The 21,742-nt window shown below is 39.3% G+C and overlaps 1 protein-coding gene across 3 annotated transcripts in view; it reads left to right on the top strand.

The window, feature by feature from the left end:
• Window positions 1–21,742, top strand: part of Ptpdc1 (protein tyrosine phosphatase domain containing 1) — a 63,096-nt gene that overhangs the window by 14,636 nt on the left and 26,718 nt on the right. For all 3 annotated transcript variants that reach the window (XM_090329894.1, XM_090329895.1, XM_090329896.1), the window contains exon 2: window positions 10,831–10,921. In XM_090329894.1, the coding sequence (XP_090186020.1) occupies window positions 10,840–10,921 (82 nt within the window). In that variant the 5' untranslated portion in view covers window positions 10,831–10,839. The remainder of the gene's footprint in view (window positions 1–10,830; window positions 10,922–21,742) is intronic.

Raw genomic sequence — 21,742 nt, 5'->3', positions numbered from 1 at the left:
CTATCCTTGAGCAAAAGAAGCTCAAAGATAGTGTCCAGACCCTGAGATCAACTCCCAGGACTAACACACACACACACACACACACACACACACACACACACACACACACGAGGGGGAAAGAGAGAGAGAGAGAGAGAGAGAGAGAGAGAGAGAGAGAGAGAGAGAGAGGGAGGAAGAAAAAAAGAAAAGAAAGGGGGCCAGAAGTTTGGCCTAGTGGTAGAGTGCTTTCCTAGCATGCACGAAGACCTGGGTTCAATTCCTTGGTACCACATACATAGAAAAAAGCTGGAAGTGGTGCGAGGCCCAGGTGGTAGAGCTCTAGCCTTGAGGAATTCCAAGGACAGTGCTCAGGCCCTGAGCTCAAGCCCAGGACTGGCAAAAAAAAGGAAAGAAAAAGTAGATTCAGAATTTAAATATGGGGATGGTGATGATTTCAACATGTGTCTTTTCCTGAATGTTCATTCATAAGTCCAACAAATTTGAGTCTCTACTACAGGCTAGGCCCTGTTGCAGGCCTTGGAGCTACAGCAGTTGACCAAGTAGCCAAAAATGTTTTGTGCTGAATGAGTTTTTATTCCAGCAGGGAAACCAGATAGTAAACAGGATAAATAAGTACAAAGGTATTCCATAGATTTTCTTTTTTTTTTTTTTTTTTGCCAGTCCTGGGCTTGAGCTCACGGCCTGATCACTGGTCCTTGGACTTTCTCAAGGCTAGAGCTCTACCACTTGAGCCTCAGCACCACTTCTAGCTTTTTTTCTATGTATATGGTACTGAGGAATCAAACCCCAGTCTTCGTGCATGTTAGGCACGCACTCTACCACTAGGCCAAACTCCCAGGCGATATTACATAGATTTTCATTGTACAAGTTATAGAGAACAGGTATTGAGGATGACTTAAATTTTAACTTGGGCTTCTCTGCTGTCTAGGATATAACCATATTGGTAGTATTGCCTTAGGTGCAGGTGCAGGATCTGCCACATGACCAACCTAGAGTTTACATGGATAATGGATAAGCATTATGTTCCTGCAGAGCTCTGATTTGAGAACGGGGCCAAAGAATCTGCATTTCGGGATTCCAAAGTTGGAGTGCTGGTACTCTGAGCACTTGGGAAAGATTCCATCATTGTTGACCTCCTGGGCACTTACAACTGCACCCCACAAATTCTCTCCAGAAAATTTCATGAAGATTTTGGCAGAACACCATGTATCTGGAAAAATCGAAAGAAAGGCAGTGATCCATTTTTTTTTCAGTCCATCTTAGAATTCAGTCTCTGGGTGAAATGCTTTTTTAATGAAGTAGAACATTCTTTTGTATCAGAGTCTTACTTCGTGACTACTCTGGCTAACAGAATGAGTAATAGCTCATTGCTGCACTTAAGTTTAAGTAGTAGGTACTAATTAGTGAGCGGGTGACTCAACAGTTGAGTCATTTGAGGGGCTTTTAGGGATAAAAGCAAACTGTAGGATAGAGTAAGCAAAATATTTGTCACTCGATCAGGAAATGAAGTTATGTAATATGTGCTTGTGCAGGAAATGTCAAGATTACCATTCAGCCCTTTTCTCCTGGTTCTACAGTGGGCATACAAAATTAATTCAGTGGTGAATGATGTTCCCGTAAGTCTTCTTGGAACCTCAACCATTAGTAATCTTCTAGCAGGACTATTGGACAGTTATGAACAGAATATTTTTGAAATCTTGTAAAGTAGAAGCAAAATAAAGTGAATACAGACTAGTAAGGGAATAAAAATTTATAAAAAAAATATATTATTTTGCAAGCTTAAATAACTAAAACTTGCTAAACACTGTTACTCCAGGCATTATATTAACATACATACACCACACACGTACACACACTCAATCCTCATCCTCATAACCTAGGAAAGTAACCATTAGAATCCTCATTTTACAAAAGAAGTTATGGTTCAAGATAGTTTCATATAGCTGACAATGGAGAGAGCCGGGCATCTAATTCTATCCTTTAGTATGCTTCAACCCATTTTTAATTTTTTTTGTGCCAGTTCTGGAGCTTGAGCTCAGGGCCTGAGCACTGTCCTTGGTCTTCCTCAAGGCTAGCACTCCACCACTTGAGCCACAGCTCTATTTCTGGCTTTTTCTATATATGTGGTACTAAGGAATTGAACCCTGTTCTTCGTGCATTCTAGGTAAGCACTCTACCACTAGGCCAAACTCCCAGCTCATTTTTGATCAATGATTACATAGAATTGAATTGTAAGTAATATTTTCAGGAAAAGACAGTATCCATTGGGCCCAGTTTCAGAGATGTCCTGGATTTCAGTTATTCAAAGATAATTGGGCCAGGTGACTCACACCTGTAATCATAGCTACTCGGGAGGCTGATATCTGAGAACATGGTTCAAAGCTAGCCCAGAAAGACAAATTCATGACACTTTTATCCTCAATTCATCAGCAAAAAGCAGAGCAGTAACATAGAGACATAGAGTCAGAGTGCTAGCCTTGAGCAAAAAAGCTAAGGATACACACACACACGTAATGGGAGTTGGGGAGATTTCTCTCTGTCGCTCTCTGTCTCTCATAATGAAAACAGGAATTCTCTCTCTCTCTCTCTCTCTCTCTCTCTCTCTCTCTCTCTCTCTCTCTCTCTCTCTCTCTCTCTCTCTCTCTCTCCCTCCCTCCCTCCCTCTCCCTCTCCTTCTCCTTCTCCCTCTCCCTTCCTGCCTCCCCCTCCCTCTATGTTTGTGCTAGTCCTGGGGCTTGAACTCAAAGGCCTGGGCACTCACTGTTCCTTAGCTTCTCCCCTCATCCCCTGTGCTCTAGTGACAGCTCCATTTCTAGCTTTTTGGTGGTTAGTTGGAGGTAAGAGTCATGGACTTTTTTTTTTTTTTTGTCAGTCCTGGGGATTGAACTCAGGGTCTGGCTTCAAACCATGATCCTCAGACTAAATCCCTGAGTAACTAGGATTATAGGCATGAGTCACTAGCATGTGTCTTTCCCTATTCCTTTTTTTCCCCCTTTTTCTTTTCTTTTCTTTTTTTTTTTTTTTTGGCTAGTCTTGGGGCTTGAACTTGGGCCTGGCCATTGTCTCTGAGCTCTTCAGCTCAAAGCTACTGCCTTACCCCTGAGCCACAGCCCTACTTCCAGTTTTCTGGTGGTTAATTGGAGATAAGAGTCTCACAGACTTTAGTGCCTGGGCTGGCTTGGAACTGAGATTCTCAGATCTCAGCCTTCTGAGTAGTTAGGATTACAGGCATGAGCCACCACGCCCAGCCTGGCTAATATTTCTTAAACTGATATTTCCTTTGTTTATCTCAGATATTAAATTTCTGACTCAGATACTTAGGCCATTTTGCCACTGTTTTTCTGTTTGTTGATTGTCGATTGGTTTATCTTTGCGGGGGGGGGGGGGGGGCGTTCTTTCTTTGTATGGTGCTATGGATTGAAGCCAGTCCCTGGGGCACACTAGTGTCAGGTATTGCCTCAAGGTTCCTCCCTCAGCCTCCTTCACTGTTTTCCCAAGACAGAAAAATCTATCCTTCCTTCCTTCCTTCTTTCCTTCCTTCCTTCCTTCCTTCCTTCCTTCCTTCCTTCCTTCCTTCCTTCCTTCCTTCCTTCCCTTCTTTTTCTTCTTTCTCTTATTGTCTTTAAGTGGTTGTATAAAAGTGTTTCAAGGGCCAGGAGTTGGGCCTAGTGATGGCGTAGCATGCACAAAGACCCAGGTTTGTTTCTTCAGTACCACATACATAAAAAAAAAAGTGTTTCAAGGAAGTGGTGCTGTGACTCAAGTGGTAGAGGATAGCCTTGAGCTGAAGAGCTCAGGGACAGAGCCCAAGCCAAGAGTTCAAGCCCCATGACCAACAAGAGAAAAAGGTGTTTTAATTCCACATATCAGTTTGAGTACAATAAAGAATCTCTTTTCATAAACAGTATAGGCTCAGAAATGACACTGTGGCTCCAGGGGTAAGGCAGCAGCCTTGAACTGAAATGTTCAGGAACAGCTCCCAGGCTCAGAGTTCAAGCCCCACAACCAACCAAAAAAAAAAAAAAAGTTAAAAAACAAGAGTAGGGCCGGGAATTTGGCCTAGCATGCACGAAGGCCGGGGTTCGATTCCTTGGTACCACATATATAGAAAAAAAGCCAAAAGTGGTGCTGAGGCTTATCTGGTAGAGCTCTAGACTTGAGAAAAGTTCAAGGACAGTGCTCAGGTCCAGAGCTCAAGACCAGGACTGGCAAAAAAAAAAAAAAAGTATAGGCATAAGTTGTTCTGCAAAAACACCATATTGATTTATAATTTCAGATAACTTCCAAATAAAAATTGTTTTCCTCTTTTAAAATATTTTGAAGGTGGATTGTTTTTTATTATATTGATTAACTGTTAGATTTTAACAGTATTATTATCTTTAAATAGTATGAAGGAATTTTCAATTCAACCAGTTAGATTATTAGTACAGTGCATCTTGGTCCATGTCACCCTCCATTATTCTTCCCCGTCTCTCAATCCCATCCTACTAACAGTATTATTACTAATATAAATAAAGGGACAACATTTACTACCCCCAAATAAGAGATTTATATCTCAAAGTTTCTTTCTAGAGAAAAAAAGACCTGATTTACTTGAAAAGGCCTTCCTTACTGAAAAGGACCTTCTTCCCTTCCTTTTCTTCTTTCTTTCTTTTGTCAGTCATGGGGCTTGAACTCAAGACTGGGCATACTATCCCTGAACTCTTCAACTCAAGGCTACCGCCCCTAGGCATTGTCCCTGAGCCTTCAGCTCAAGGCTACTGCACTACCCCTTGAGCCACAAGGCCACTTCCGGTTTTCTGAAGGTTAATTGGAGATCAGAGTCTCACGGACTTTAGTGTCTGGGCTGTCTTCGAACCTTGATCCTCAGATCTCAGCCTCTTGAATAGTTAGGATTACGGGTATGTGCCTGGCTCAAAAAGACCTTTCTTGAAGGCCTTTCTTACTAGAGAAGACATTAGAAGCAAAAAAGAAAAGAAGTAAACTGTATAAATGGGCTGAAGGTATGGTTCAAGTGGTAAAGTGCCAGCCTAACAAGGGCAAGGTCCTGTGTTTAAGCCCTAGTACCATTTGTACTAAGAGTACATTTGTACTTAAGAGTCAGGTTGCCCAGCAATACACCAGTACCATAACTAACATAATGAATTCTTAAAAGGACTTGCTTCATATGTGACAGTCTTGACATATATAATGCCCATTATATGAGGATATGAGATTTGATATCCATGAAGAAGAAAGGACAACTGTTCTAGTAGAAAGGGCAAGGCTCTGGAACAGACAGTTGATTAACAGAAAATTCATAAGGAAAATCCTCTGGAAAGCTATGCTACTTTACAGAATAAAGCAAGATGTAAAGCAAAACAACTAAAATTTAAAGTGCCCATAACTACTTTTTAAAAGCTTACAAAAATTGGTCTAATTTTTCTATAGGGTATGGCAGATTTCTATTAAGAGCATCAGCTTTGCAGGCTAGATCCACATAGTCTCAACAAATGGGCTCATAAGAGGGAATACTGAGTGATTTTATGAGAATGACAGATTTTGTAAAGTAAAGCAGTTAATATAAATCATGGTACCTACCCACAATTAATTTCCTTTTTTTTGCCAGTCCTAGGCCTTGAACTCAGGGCCTGTGCTCTGTACTTGGGCTCTACCACTTGAGCTACAGCACCACTTCCAGCTTTTTTCTATGTATGTGGTATCTAGGAATTGAACCAAGGTCTTCATGCAAGCTAGGCAAGCACTCTACCACTAGGCTAAACTTCCAGCCCCCTTAATTTTTCATTTTGAAGGGAACTAATTAGATCTAAATATTGAAAAGTTCCTTCAAAACTAATCAGATGAGTGAAAAAGACTCCCAGTGTATACCCTTGCACATTCTCCAGATATCAAAGGAGAAAGGTCATGCAGTTTTATCTACTGTAAGCCTCTGGCTGACATCAAACTCCTCATCAGCAGTAGCATTTCTAATATGGCATAGTTTTCAACATAGAATTCTGTAAGTAAGTTACCAGCCAGATATGTGGATAATACAGATATTTTCAGAATTAAAAAATTAGATGTTTATCTTCCATTTACCCTTTATGAGAAAAAAAAACATATAAGGACAAAAACAACATGGGCTGTCAACAACCAGAAAACCAGAAGTAGAGCTATGGTTTAAGTGGTATAACATTAGCCTTGAGCTAAAAAGCTCGGGGACAAGTGCCCAGGCCCTGAATTCAAGCCCTGAGACCAACCAAGGGAAAAAGAAAAGAAAGAAATCCCAGGTCAACAACTATATACTAGCTTACATGGTTTTGGTCCTTATTAGAGAAGGAATCCAAAGAGCTCAGACAAGCAGGTAGATACTTTGGAGGCAGTAGTATGATTAAGATGTTAAAGATCATAAAGATGTAGTGAAGATCTATTTGTCAGTTTTTTTTTTTTTTAAAAAAAAGGTCACTTTGAGTCTAATGCAATGGTTTAGCTCTGTAATCCCAGCTATGCTGGATGTGGTGGCCTGCACTCATCAAACCAGCTACATGGGTGGCATAAACAGAAGGATCATGGTTCAGGCCTGCTCCAGGCAAAACACAAGACCCTAAAGTATAAAAGATGGGGGTGGGATCAAGAGGCATGGTGCTTGCCTAGCATGCTTGCCTTGCAAGCTAGAGGCCTTCAGTTCAAACCCCAGTAATAATAATAAAGGCTCTAAAGCCAAGCTCTCTGGGTTAATACGAAATAAATGGTTCAAATTTTCAACAGAACAAAATAAGAAAACCCATTTGATGCTAATACTATACTTTGAGCAGTACAGATTTTCTCATAGTAGACTGCATATACTTTTCCTTTATGGATCTAAGTCCAGTACTTTGTTTTATTTTTTAGTTTGTGTGTACAGCTTATGCGTATATACAGAATAAATATAATTATGTTGCATTTTGTCTCCTATTTTAAAATAAGCCCATAGACAAAGCCTAAGAAAATGAGGTTGCCTTAAATCTTTCTTCCTTTCTTCTTCCTTCTTCCTTCCTTTCTTTCCCTCCCTCCCTCCCTTCTCCCTCCTTTCCTTCCTTCCTTCTTTCCTTCCTTCCTTCCTTCCTTCCTTCCTTCCTTCCTTCCTTCCTTCCTTCCTTCCTTCCTTCCTTTTCCGTGCTGGTTCTCCAGCTTGAACCTCAGGCCTTAGGCATTCTCCCTGAGGGTTTTTTGTTGTTGTTGTTCAAGACTGGTGCTCAATTACTTAACCACAGTTCCACTTCCACTCCTTTTGAAGGGTTATAGGCTTGAGCCACTGACACCTGGTAACATTTAAAAATTTAATATGAAGGAAATGATATGAGTCGGGGACAGGCAAAGTAATTTACTTACTTTACAAAGAGGGAATCAAGATACTAACGTGTATAGAATAAGTGATGGTTAAAAGATATTCTATGAATGAATCTAGAGCGAATTATGTTGAATGAGACAAGTCAAGACCAAGGGAACAAAAGGCGCATGGTATCCTTAATATGTGGCTATTAGATCCAAACAGTACAAGAGCGAGGACTCAATATTTGCGTACTCAATGCTATGGACATGGTATTGGAAATATAAACATAACTACATAGACATAAAAACCTATGACTCTATAGACATAATGTTTTATTTCATAAATTAATATGTATCTATGATATACAAACCCTTAGCCTAATTTTGATTATGTTCTAAAAACTAAGTGCCAATGATTGTATATAGAGATTCCCTTCTTGAACACTTGTTAAACATGTCATTTGAAATATGATGTAAAAATCAGTGTTAATAAATTCTTTAATAAGAAAAGATATTCTAAATTACAAATATATTTATAGTAGATGATGGTTTAGCATTCAGGGGACAGTAGTGTAAACAAACCAGTTTCCTCTTTTATATCAATAATTCAATAGTATGGTTTAGAGAGGATAAAATAAAGCTGGGCATGATGGCTCATGCCTACAATTCACCACTTAAGAGGCAGAGACAATGAAGAACACAAGTTCAAGGCAGTCCAGGCAAAAGTAGCAAGAACCTGTCTCAAAAACAAAGTACAATAAAAGGAGCTGAGGATGTGGCTTATGGCAGAGTACTTGCCTACCATTTTTAAGACCCTGGGTTCAGTTCCTATCACATAAGGAGAGAGGGGAGAAGGTAGAGAAAGGAGGATAATAGAACCCACAAAAACCTAAGTATAATGATTTACTCTCCAAGAATAATCAGAACAAGTGTTTATCTCTGGAGCAAACAGTTGTCTTGTGGAGTAGGAAATGGAGAACCTTTTATTTTTTTGTTCTGTGCCATTTATTCACTTTAAACTTTGCAAGCATTTATTTTTAACCTCAAAATATGTTTCTGATCATTTTTAGCCAGGTTTTTTCCTTCTGCTATTGATGTGTTCTGATGTGTCTGAAATTGCTGAAAATACTGGTGTGATGACAGACTAGGCATATATACAGTCCTGGCAAAGGAAGTAACTAGTTTTGTTCCATCTTATCATATCTGGGGGATCAACTTCAGCTCTGGACAATAGAATCTTAATGACCATACAACAGGAATAGGAAAAGGTGGGATAAGAGAGTTACTGGGGACCCAGTTACACATGTGTGTGAAGATATGTGGTGGCTCACACCCGTAATCCTAGCTCTCAGGAGGCTGAGATCTGAGGATTAAGATTCAAAGCCAGCCCTCGTACAAAAGGACCTGAGACTCTTATCTCTAATTAACCTCTAGAAAACGAAAAGTGGGGCTTGACTCAAGGGTAGGATAGTAGGTAACCTTGAGCTGAAGAGCTCAGGGACAGCGCCCAGGCTGAGTTCAAGCCCCATGACCCACAAAACAAAACAAAATAAACATTATTTTGTAAATAATAGTAATAATTTCACAAGTGATATTTCTTTTTTATTGGTGTTTAAATTGAAGTATAGTCTGACTACTGCATTAGATGACATGTTGGTTTTCCTAGATACTCAGAAATGTTGAGATTACCATTATAAGTTTTATTTGCAACTGGAGAGTAGTCAAAAAAAAAAAAACCTGAAGGATGGGATTGCCTTCTACTCCTTTGATTTCATGTGTTATATTAACTTTCTGTAATGATTTACACACCTTGGAGACAGGGAATAAATAGCTGCTTTGTAGAGTTCTAGTTAGAAAAAAGTATTAGTTTTTGTGTCTGGCACTTACTAAGAGCTTAAGAAAGGTGATAGTCCGTGTTTGGTTTTTTTTTTTTTAAACATACAGAAAGATTTACTATATAGTCTTATCCCTTAGGAAGTTGAAACAAGATAACTGCACATTCAATGGTAGCCTGGGATACATAGTCAGACACAGTCTCAAGAAAAGAAAAACAAGGCTTATTTAGCAACTTGAGCAATATAGCAGTACCTAAGGTATAGAATTTAGTGAGAGCTAGATAAGAAATGAAGTAGATAAAATCATCAACCACAAGTTAATGGGGCAAACTATCACTTGGTACAATCCATTTTTCTGTAGAGAAAGGGGTTCCTTCTAGGATAGTTTTAGTCTATAGTATGTACTATTTCTCGAGCCTGGTTCAAATTTTTTTTTCCTCCTTGAAGTCTTACATTTACCTTCAGATTGGAAAGCCTGAGCCTATCTTGTGACATTTCATTGTTTATGTCTGCATCTTACTTTCTCAGTAGACTAAATGCACAAGGAAGAATCTGACTTATTTGGTCCTCACCATGTCTAGCTTATGTGAGCCATTGGTTGAATTTTAGATTTCCCAGTAGCAACATTAAAAATAGGAAGCATCAAGAGAAATTTATTTTAGTAATTATTTACTTAATGCAACATATAAACATATTATTTAATGGTGAATATAATGTAACTCTTCTATTAATTACAATAAACATATATGAAAAAATAACAGAATTACTTCATAATCTAGCAAACTCACTCCTGGGTAGGAAATCAGTATGTTATGGAGATATTTCCACTTCCATGTTTATTAAACCATTATACCCTCCCAAAATTATTTAAATGTTCCATCAATGTGAAAATTTATTAAGGATATTTTAAAAACTTTTTTGTACCAAGTTTTCAAAAGCTTATACATATACATATATATATATATATATTTTTTTTTTTTTGGTCAGTCGTGGGTCTTGAACTCTGGGCTTGATGTTGGCCCTGAGCTCTTCAGCTCAAGGCTACCACCCTGCCCCTTGAGCCACAGTGTTACTTCCTGTTTTCTGGTGGTTAATTGGAGATAAGAGTGTCATGCACTTTTTAAAAAAATTTAAATATATTTTTATTGTAAGTAATAGAAGGATTACATTATATTCACCAGATAGAAGGTACATTACTTCAAAAACATTGCTACCCTTTCTCATGTTTTTGTCCCCATTTCCCTCCCCCCTCATGGACATTTTTAATGCCTGGGCTGGCTCTGAACTTCGATTCTCAGATCTCAGATGCCTGAGAAGCTAGGATTAAGGTGTGAGCCATTGCACCTTGCTCAAAGCTTGTATTTTTTAATCCTTACAGTATATCCCACCCTAGACTAGCTACATATCAAGTATCAATAGCTGTTGGGGAAGTGGCTAAATGGTAGAGCACTTGCCTAGTATGTGTAAGGCCCTGGGAATGACATAAAGGAGGGAAAGAAGGAGGGGAGAAGGGAATGAAAGTGGAAGGAAGGGAAGGGAGGGGAAAAAGAGAGGAAAAACAATATCAGTAGTCAAGGATAGCCATTGTGTAGCATATTATGAGTGATTAGTAAATTAATATCTTCCAGGGCAAACTTTAAGAAAATAATCTTTTTTCTTTCTTTCTCTCCTCCTCCTCCTCCTCCTTCTCCTTCTTTTTTTTCAGTAAACTACCATGGCTGCCGGAGTCTTGTCTGAGAATGAACACCCATATTCCACTTTGGTAAATCACATCGGGTATGATGCAGACCTGGAAGGTACTATCTCTTTAACATACTTTTTTGTGTCTTTTTATACAAACTAGTATTTAATAAAAGTAACTGCGAATGAATGTGAAAGAAAAGGCTCTTTTTTATTTCATGATTCCAGATCCAGGTATTATTTAAGTTTTGTTTATTTCCTCCTTACCATTTTGGCCTGTTAGAATTTCTTTTCAAAACCCTGAATAATGATCTTGGCCTTTTAAAAAAGAGTGCTGCAAACAATGTTTGTATCCTGCATTATTATTTTAGGCTCAGATTATGCATTTGCTCCTATCATCAAACGCCTACTTGTGAATCAACCATTCATTTCTGTCTCTCTTCGTTTCTTGTAAGTGTCACTTATGAAGCATATTCAGAAGCACTCAAGCCTTGTTCCCTCAGCACTTCTTTTCTCCCCTTTCCCCTTCCCACAGTGTGGATTTTTTTTTTTTTTTTGCTATGATACACAGTCTCAAGGAAGCAGGCAATGGCAAAGTCCTGCTGTCATTTTTCCCATATATTTTTATTGTAATTATATTCACCAGATAGAAGGTGCATTACTTCACAAACATTGATAACCCTTTCTCATATCTTGGTCCCCATTTCCCTCCCCCCATCCCTGCCTTCGGTCATTTTTTTCCCTGTCACTCTTTGAAATCTGACCTGCGAGATGACTTGATTCCTCTTTGGCCTCATTGGATATGTCATTCTGCTTTCTATACAGTGGTAAAATACCTGAGATAAAGGAACAGGAAGACACCAGGCTCTTATTATACCCATCTAGGGCACACGTCCAATGTCATCACTTCCTTTCATTAGATCTCACCTCTTAAAGGTTTCACCACTTTCCAGTAGCACCACAGCAGGTGACCAACCTTCAACAAATGCCTATGGGTCATTTAAGACCCTAACCATAACATTAGTTGTGCTGCTATCACTAATGTTAGCCAGAAGAGATGTTGAGTAATTTTTTTTTTTTTTTGAGGGGGGAAGGAAAAGAGGGGGGTGGCTATTGCTATATTTCTATCTTCTCACTCTGGGATTTGCACAGGATCACTTTAGTCTTATTGAAGAAGAAACTTTGCAGTATTTCTTCTAAAAGTATGGATTACATGATGAGAAGGAAAAGTCTAACTAAAGATATTATAGTTCAGTGCTTGCTGAGAACAGTTGGTTCTCCAAGTTGTGTTCTTGAAGTGAGGCCATCCCACCAGGGGGCACTGTCTTTCACCAAGAAAACCAGTGTTTCAGCTGAACACTTGGATCTTGGCTGAATTCCAAATTCTTGAGGCTTGTCCTTCATCTGTGTGCTTTGTCTGACTCTAGAGGCTCTAGGCACTAATCCTACTGGTAACTACCATTTGTGGATAGCTTCCATGTGTCAGAGTTACTGTTAGTATCCATGTTTTTAAAGAGAAACACTAAAAACAAATGCAGTAATGGCGTGTACTCACTGTTTCACTTGTAAACTATTTCTTCTCACAAGTGTAGTAACAGTCAAACCTTTGTCCTTCTTTCTTCTTCTGCATAATTCCATTGAGTAATATCCAAGATTTAGTGTGTATCAGTAGTACATTCCTTTTTATTGCTGAGCTATATCATGATGTGTTTTATGCATGTACTCATTGAAGAGTGCCTGAATGGTTTCTAGTTTGGAGCTATAATAAATAAAGATTACTCTCAGCATTCCCCTGCAGGTGGCTCATGCTTGTAATCCTAGCTCCTCAGGAGGTGGTGTTCAGGGGGATCACTTCCAGGCTAGCTTGGGCAAAAAGTTTATGTACAACAGAGAAGAAAAAACAAAAAAAAAAAAACAAGGTCACAATGGTGTACCTGTCAATCCCACTATGGTAGAAAGCATAAATAGGGAGATTGTGGTCCAGGCTGATCTGGGCAAAAGAGAGAACCTGTCTCAAAAATAATGAAACCAAAAAGAGCTTGGAGGCATCACAGTTAGCAAAGTACCTGCTGGTAAGCACAAAGCCCTAAGTTCATTTTTCCCATATATGTATGTACATACATACATTCTGCATCCTAGATCATATTGCATTTTCATCTTCATGAATCTATGAAACCATCTCCACTAGGGATATATGAGTGAAAAAGTTCTCCGCATTAGCTGGGTGAGGTGGCTCACGCCTGTAATCCTAGCTACTCAGGAGGCTAAGATCTGAGGATCAAGGTTCAAAGGCAGCCTGGGCAGGAAAGTCCATGAGACTCTTATCTCCAATTAACCACCAGAATTTAAAACAACAACAACAACAACAACAAAAAAAAAAACCAGTAGTGCTCGAGGGGTAGGTAGGCAGTAACCTTGAGCTGAAGAGCTTAGGAACAATGCCCAGGCCCAAGTTCAAGTCCCATGACTGACCAAAAAAAAAAAAAAAAAAGAAGTTCTCTGCATTCTCACCAGCATTAAGTGTCATTATTTTAATAATTCAAGCAGGGTGTAATGACATCTCTTAGTAGTTTTTTTTTTGTTGGTGGTGATTGTGATGGTTTGTTTTGTTTCGTTTGTTCAGTACTGGTGATCATACCCAAGGCTTCATACATGCTCTGCAAGCCCTCTACCACTGACCCACATCCTCAGTCCTTCTTGTGGTTTTAATTGATGCTTCCCTAATGAAAATTATATTCAGCTTTGCCCCAGTAGTTAAGAATGTAGTTATCATTCACTATTGCTTTCCTGTTTTGAATTTCATTGATTCATGATGTTATGCTCATCCTTCTAATGCTTACTTCATGTCCATTATACTCTTATTTTCTGTAACAACTTTGGTTAGAATTTAGATAATTTTCTGTTCTCTAATATAAGCATCAAATGGTAGACATTTTCTTCATAATTGCTTTAATAGCTTCCTATGTATTTGATGTGTTGTAATCTCATTTTGATTCATTTCTATGTTCTTTAATTTCCTTTAGGCTTTTCCTTAAAATCATGAATTATTTATAAGTTTAATACTTCATTTCTAAGTCTTTGGAGATTTTTTCTGTTTTCGACTCCATAACAATCAGAACATTTTAAGATCCTATTTTTATTATTACTATTGTGTGTGTATGTGAATGTGTGAGTGTGTGAGTGAGTGAATGAGTGTGTATTTGTGTGGGGGTGTACGTGTGTGCTGGCTTTGGGCTTGAACTTAGAGCTTGTGTGTTGCCCCTGAGCTTTTGTGTTCAGGGCTAGTACACTACCACTTGAACCACAGCTCCACGTCTGGCTTGTTGGGTATTTAACTGGAGATAAGAGTCTTATGGACTTTCTTGCTTGTGCTGGCTTCGAACCATGATCCTGAGATCTCAACTTCCTGAGTAGCTAGGCTGACAGAGTAAGCCACTGGCACTTGGCCCCACTTGTTTTAAAAATAAATGCCAAAGCACATTATAATTAAAGTTTTCATTGAATAATTTCAGTATATTGTATATCTGTTTTGGTTTTTTTTCCTTTCTCACTCAAGTTGTGATAGTCATAGTTCTTGGTGTGACCATTTTCAGCCGTATTCTGGACAGTTTGTACCATTTTTTTTTCTCATCTAGCAGGCAGTCTCTGTGTTGAAGTATAGGTCAGGATGCAATCCAGAGGTTATTCTCAGCTTTCCACTCAACCTTACTATGACAGCAGAAACTGCACTTATTACCACTACCTTGCTTCATTGCATATGAATGCAGTGGAATTTCAGTTCTCAAACAGCTCTGTTGACACTTTAATAATAGTGAAAGTGGGGCATTGCCTTCCACTGTCATATTGACTTTGAGTGGAAGTGTAAGCCCAGCTCCTGGGGAAGGGGATGGCAAACTGATGATCCAGGCCCCACTGCTCTTTGGGAGAGGAGAAGTAGAAGGTGACTTTTAAACTACTCTGTTGCTGTAAGTTATGGTTGAAATCCAGTCCACTGATGTGCCCTGTGGCACACAGGAAGTGTAGTGTTAGTGCCCACTATCTGATCTTCAACCACCTCCTTCTCCCCATGGAGAGATACCAGTCATAGATAGGAGCTCAGCTCCCCTACTGACTCACTGGCAACAGAGAGGAGTGCTGAACATCTTGCTTTGCACTGCCTCCTGCTTCCTGGGTAGCCAAGGCAGACAGAGGCGGGGAGGCTTAGTTCCCCCACTGATATGGGAGGAGGCAGGAGTACCAGCTAGTCCTGCTTCATGTCTTCAGGCTTGTTGCTGCCAATTAGATGTGGAAGTTTGTTTGTCTGCTGGGCCTCATTAAGACCGAAGTTTGAGGAAACTTGAGTGCTCACTAGCCCCAGTAGGCATTGCCTGTTCAGGTCTCCTGATGCTAAGAGGGGGATAGATGTTCACTTCCCAGCTGGTTCACTGCCGTGGAGGGGGATGTTGACCTTAGTGTTAACTGTCTGGGGTTCAAATTCCCCTGTTGAGACTTGTTGCTGTAGGGTGAAGTTTTCAATCAAATGACTTTGATTAATGGTATTTGGTATCTTTTCATGTGTCTATTGTGCCACCCTGTCTCTCAGTGGTACCTGAGTCTCAAACTTTTGCTCATTTATGGCTGGTGATCTACCACTTGAGCCATACCTCCAGTCTTGCTTTTTTTTTTTTGCCAGTCCTGGGCTTGGGCTTAGGGCTTGAGCACTATCCTTAGGTTTTCTCAAGGCTAGAGCTCTACCACTTGAGCCACAGCATCACTTCTGGTTTGTTTCTTTCTATGTATGTGGTGTGGAGGAATCAAACCCAGGACTTCGTGCGTGCTAGGCAAGCAGTCTACAACTAAGCCAAACTCGAGGGCCCCAGACTTGCTTTTTTGCTGGGTAACTGGAAACAGTTTTCTGCCTGGGCTGACTTCAAACTGAAATCCTTAGATGTCACTTACTGGGCTATCTAGGATTATAAGTATGAGCTACAAATACCCAGCTCATTTGTCTTATCTTTTTGGTAGAAACATATATTCAAATCCTTTGACCATTTTATAATTGGGTCATTCATCTTTTCATTGATGAGTTGAAACATTCCTCATATACTCAGAACACTGGGTTATAATATTAACTTTTCTCTATATTCTTCTCTGATTTTGTTGATTTGTTCTTCGGATTGTTGAGTTATTTTGTGTAATTTCCTTTCAGTATAATTACTACTTCAACCACTTCCTCTGTAATTTGTCATCTAATTGTTTCTATGTATTGTACATGCACCAACAGAATAATAAAGCAGCCTACAGCCTATCTAATAAGGAATTAATATCTAGACTATATAAAGAATAACTAACAACCAGAAAAATATTCAACAACCAGAAAAAAAGAAACAACCACTTGAAAACTGGACAGTGGACTCAAATAGACATTTCTCTATAAAATATACAAAATAAGGACATGAAAAAATGTACAAAATAAGCACATGAAAATATGCTCAACATTATTATCTAATTAATGAAAGGGAAATTAATTAGAATAAGAGATCCTAGACTCATTTGTGGGAATTGGGTGTGGGAAGATCAGTCTTCAAACCCAGCCCAGACAAAAACACAAGACCCTATGTGATGCAGAAACTAAAGCAGAAAGGACTAGAGATGTGGCTCAAAGTGATAGAGTACTTGCCTAGCAAGCATAAAGTCATCCCTGAGTTCAAATCCCAGTATTGAGAGGATGGAGAAGCAGAGTAAGATGCCACTGCATGCTCGGAAATATGCCTATGTACTTACATATTCAAATTCGTAAGCCCGGCACCAGTGCCTCACACCTCTAATCCTAACTATCTAGGAGACTGAGTGCTGAGGATCACAGTTTGAAGCCAGCCCAGGCAGGAAGGACTATAAGACTCTTATCTCCAAGTAACCACAATTGGGGCTATGGTTCAAAGTGGTAGAGTCACTAGCCTTGAGCAGAAAAGCTCAGGGACAGTGCTCAGGCCCTGGGTTCAAACCCCATGACCAACAAAAAAAGAAAACAAAAAAGTTAAGGTGTTGATACAAATGTGAATAAATGAGACACAAACATATTGCTGATAAGAATGTAAAATGGTGCAGTTGTTTGGGAAAAGGCCTGGCAGTTCTTTAAACTGTAAAAGTATAACTGCCACACAATCCAGCCATATATTCAAAAGAATTGAAAGCAGGACTGAAACAGATATTTTCATCCCCTGTTCATTTTGGCATTACAGCATAACATTCAAAACATAAAAGCAACTTGATTGTCAGTCACTAGATACATGATAAATGTGACATATGTGTATAAGGGAGTGTTATTCACCCTCTAGCAGGAAGGAAATTCTGACACTTGGTGCAACTGGGATAAGCCTTGAGGACAAGTGAAATGAGCCAGCCACTAAAGCACAAATAACATGGGATACTTTTTATGTAAGGCAAATGATGAAAGGAAAAAGGCAAAATGTTATCATGAACTAGGTGAAGGAGTGATTGGAGAATTGTTTAACAGATAGAGTTTCAGTTTAAGAAGATAGAAAGAATTCTGGAGATGAATCATGTGATGGTTGCTGCACACTACATAAATAACCATATACTTTTGGGATTTTTTTTTGTTTTCTATTTTTGTTTTTTGGGGGGTGGGGTTGTGTGTTTGTTTTTGCCTGTCCTGGAGCTTGAACTCAGGGCCTGAGCATTGTCTTTGGGCTTTCTTAAGGCCAGAGCTCTACCACTTGAGCCACAGCACCACTTCCGGCTTTTTCTATTTATGTGGTACCAAGGAATCAAACCCTGATCTTCATGCATGCTAGGCAAGCACTCTACCACTAGGCCAAACTCCTGGCCTAACTATATACTTTGTGTTAGCTATATAGAGAGAGATATCTATATATCTATATATGTTACAATCAACAAAAAACAAAGTAAACAGGAGAGAAACTTTTTCTCCCCACTTCCTTCCTGTACAATTCTGAAGTCCACTGTGTGGGGCCAGGCAAAGTCAATATTAACACCAAGGTTTGGGATGAGACTGAGGTGCTGACACCACAAAGGGTGAAGGAGGAAGCCATATGCAGAGGAAGCCCAGCCATGATGAAGCCTGAGCAAGGGCATGAAAGTGTGGGAAGCCTCAAGGCTTAATGAGGGTAGTGGGGCTTCTATATGGCAGGGTAGCCCTGCATGGGATATTAGAATATGACAAGATGAACCGGGCATCCACATGAATAGGCAGCAGCAGAGGCCTGACTTGGTGTTAGGTCCAAATGCATTAAGTGAGATAAGAGTAGGTTATATGGCTGGGAGTTTGGCCTACTGGTAGAGTGCTTACCTAGCAGATGTGAAGACTGGGGATTGATTCCTCAGTACCACATACATAAAAAAGCCAGAAGTGATGCTGCAGCTCATGTGGCAGAGCTGTAGCCTTGAGAAAGTCCAAGGACAGTGTTCAAGCCCTGAGCTCAAGCCTAGGACTGGCAAAAAAAAAAAAAAATCTTCATTTTGGGCTGGGATGTAGCTCAGTGGCAAAAGCACTTGCCTAGCAAGAGCAACATCTTGCTTTCAATCCCCAATACCAAAAAAACAAACCAAAAAAATACAGTTAAAAAAAACCCAACCAAAAAATACCCTTAAAAAACAAAAGAATAATCCAAACAGTGCAAGAGCAAGGACTCAATATTTGCATACCCAATGCTATGGACATGGTATGGGAATATAAACAAGCTACATAGACATAAAAACTTATGACTCTATAGACATAATGTTTTATTACATTGATTAATACATATCTATGATATATAAACCCTTAGCCTAATTTTTATTATGTTCTAAAAATTAAGTGCCTGTGATTGTATATAGAGATTCCCTTCTTGAATACTTGTTTGTTAAACACATCATTTGAAATATGATGTAAAAATCAATGTTAATGAATTCTTTAATAAAAAAAAAGAATAGGTTATATGTAGGGAATTGGTCAGATAAGCAAATTCTTATCCTTCATTCATTAGCTATCATTCTTAGTGAGTTGAATGATTGTAGGAAGGGAATAAAAAAGAACTGTAGAAGCCAGGCACAGTCGCTCATGCCTGTAACCCTAGCTACTCAGGAGGCTGAGATCTGAGGATCACGGTTCAATGCAAGCCAGGCACTAAAGTCCTTGAGACTCTTTATCACCAATTAACCACTAGAAAACCAGAAATGGCATTGTGGCTCAAGGGGTAGGGTGGTAGCCTTGAGCTAAAGAGCTTAGGGACAACGCCCAGGCCTAGAGTTCAAGTCCCATGACTGACAAAAGAAAAAAGAACTGTAGAATTGACAGTATGAGGATGAACTAGCTGCTGTATGCACACATATGCACATATATGTGTACACACACACACACAATAAATACAGGCACAAGGGTATGGTAGGCATGTATGCCTCTATATAAACATGTATTCTTCAGTTCCTTCCATCAAGAAGGCCTGATGGAAATAACACGCTGATAGCCATGAGCACACCTAACAAACAGCCTTGGTTTCTAAATACCATTCCGAGTTAATATATGTCAGGGCCTCTTGATTCTAATTGTGGCAAAACAGAAATATTCAAATTGAGAGACATTCTATACTGAAGAGCTTGTCCCAGTGTAAAATAAATCAAAGAAACAGGGCCAGAAAAATTCTATATGTGATCCAGAACTGAGTGCGTCAGCTGTGTGAATACAGCCGGGGCAATCTCTCCATTGAGTCTGAGCATTGAGTCTGAGTCTGTTATGTCTCAGTCATATAGGTTTTTAAAAATGTGATTTCCTCATTTGAATAGTAATGGCTTTTTCTATTAAAGAATAAAATGTTATTTTGGACAATGCCAAAAAAAAAACAATTTTCTGGTCTGCAAAAATTGTGAAGAATGTCTGTGAAAATAATGGGGCAACATGTTTGCAAATTACTATCAAATAATTTAAGAAAGAAATAGTCTTTATACTACATTTGTAACTTTTCTCCAAGTTTAAGATCTATCCAAAGAAAAAACAAATACTCTCAAAAAACCACTCTTGGACATTATCCAGAAATTATGTCAGGATATAGTAAAGACACTTGCACATCCATGTTCATTGCTACACTATTCACAGTAGCCAAGCTGCTATGGAAACAGCCCAGATGCCCTACCATAGATGAGTAGATAAAATAAATGTGGTGCCTATACACAATGGAATAATATTATGTCATTTGTAGGGAAGCAAATTTATTAGAACAAGTTGTATTAAATGAGATAAGCCAAGCACAGAGAAGAAAGGTACATGTTTTCTCTCCTAGAAGCTAGATCTAAAATCTTACTGGACATGGATAACTGATACAGGATTCTAGGCACTCACACGGTCAGACTAAAAGATTACCATTAGGGGAAGAACTCAAGATTGTAACTTCTCTGAACATTTAAAATACTATTTATTGAAATGAACTCCAAGAAATGGAAGCATGGGTGTGTTTAGAAGTGGGATGGCTGTTGTTCATGATGGTGGTGTTTGTTTTTACTTGGGGATTTTTTTTCCTTTATATAGGGGGAAAAAGGGAGGTGCAGAAAGGGAGGGAGGAAGGGTGAACAAACATAATTGTGCTATTCAATGTACACTATGGAAAATGAACTATGTAACTTGTGAGCAGAAAATGGGGGGAAGCAAAAGAAGGAGTTGTTGGGAGCCAGAGTGGAATCAAACTGTACCTTGACTTGCATCAGAGGATGGCTTTATTGTCTTATTGCTTTCTGGCCCTGTTCTATGTAAATGACCTGAGAATTACCATATGAATGTAACACCTGGAGGTTCCCTGGGTCAGGAGGAGGGAAGAAGCGGGAGTGGAAAATAAACGCGGCAGTCTCGGCAGTCTTTACCTGGACTGCGGACATCCCAGACCCGGTGTGTCTGTCTCTCTTCTATTTCTTGCTAGTCCTTGCCCCCGATTTCAGGAACCCCAATCTGCGAACCCTGGTTTGCTGCCGGTTGGCCCCGGCAAGGAGTGAAATGTACTCCTTACCTGACTTATGAAGTGGTAACCCCTCTGTAAAGCCCCTTAATAACATTGCATTTTAAAAAATGTAAAAAAATTAAAACTCAAGTGTTCAACATGTTGTATGCTGATCAGTCACATTTGAAGAGAACTGTAAAGAGTTAAATGGATCACTTAGAGGTCTTAGCCAGAGTAATGTTTAGTGGACACTAGAAGCAAAGGCCACAGCTGAACTGGCTGAGGACGGGGCAGGTTACTGAGATGGATGGCTATTGTCAGAATTTTTTTGTTTGTCCTAATAAAGGTTTAACTGTGACAGGGAGAGAAGAAAGGCCTTTAAAAAAGAATTATGATGAGAGACTAGGAACATTTGAGCAACCTAAGATTTAGTCCTAATAAGGAAAGCCTTTGAAAATGTGTCTTTACATTTGCAAGTTAAAGAAATACTTTTTGTGTGTGTGCTGGGGCTGGTGGGGGGAAGATTAGAACCAATGTTTAGAGAAATGAATTTTGACTCAACAATAGGAAACATTTTGAGCTGAACAGAACATCTAATTATCTTATAAGAAGTGAGCCCTCAGTCACAGAAATGAATACAAGGCTGAAAAGTCAGCCTCACAGAAAGTTTCCCAAAGTAACTTGTTTGTAGATGTAGGAATGCAAGTAGATGAATCCCATCCCACATTCTGAGTTTGTTTGAAGAGAAAAGAATGAGCCTTGATGAGCCCTGAAGCACAAAAAGAAATGACCTGGGCTATCGGTGTTTGCACTGCTTACTCGTAGAAATGAAAAGAGGAAAAGCTGAGTGCTCCCTGGTACTGTTCAGTTGGTTTGGTGTTTTTCTTCTCTTTATCCAGAGTGTTAGCATTTTGTATTTCCAATGACCAGTATCTCATTTTGTCCTTTAAATAGTCTACATTGGATGTCTTGCCTGCCTTACTGTAAACAGGTCAGTGGCCACAAAGGTGCTTG

Source organism: Megascapheus bottae, chromosome 3 (genome assembly GCF_031878675.1).
Source record: "Megascapheus bottae isolate mThoBot1 chromosome 3, mThoBot2.hap1, whole genome shotgun sequence".
Classification (NCBI taxonomy): domain Eukaryota; kingdom Metazoa; phylum Chordata; class Mammalia; order Rodentia; family Geomyidae; genus Megascapheus; species Megascapheus bottae.
The sequence above is the reverse complement of the archived record's forward strand: the minus strand, read 5'-3'. Positions and strand labels throughout refer to the sequence as shown.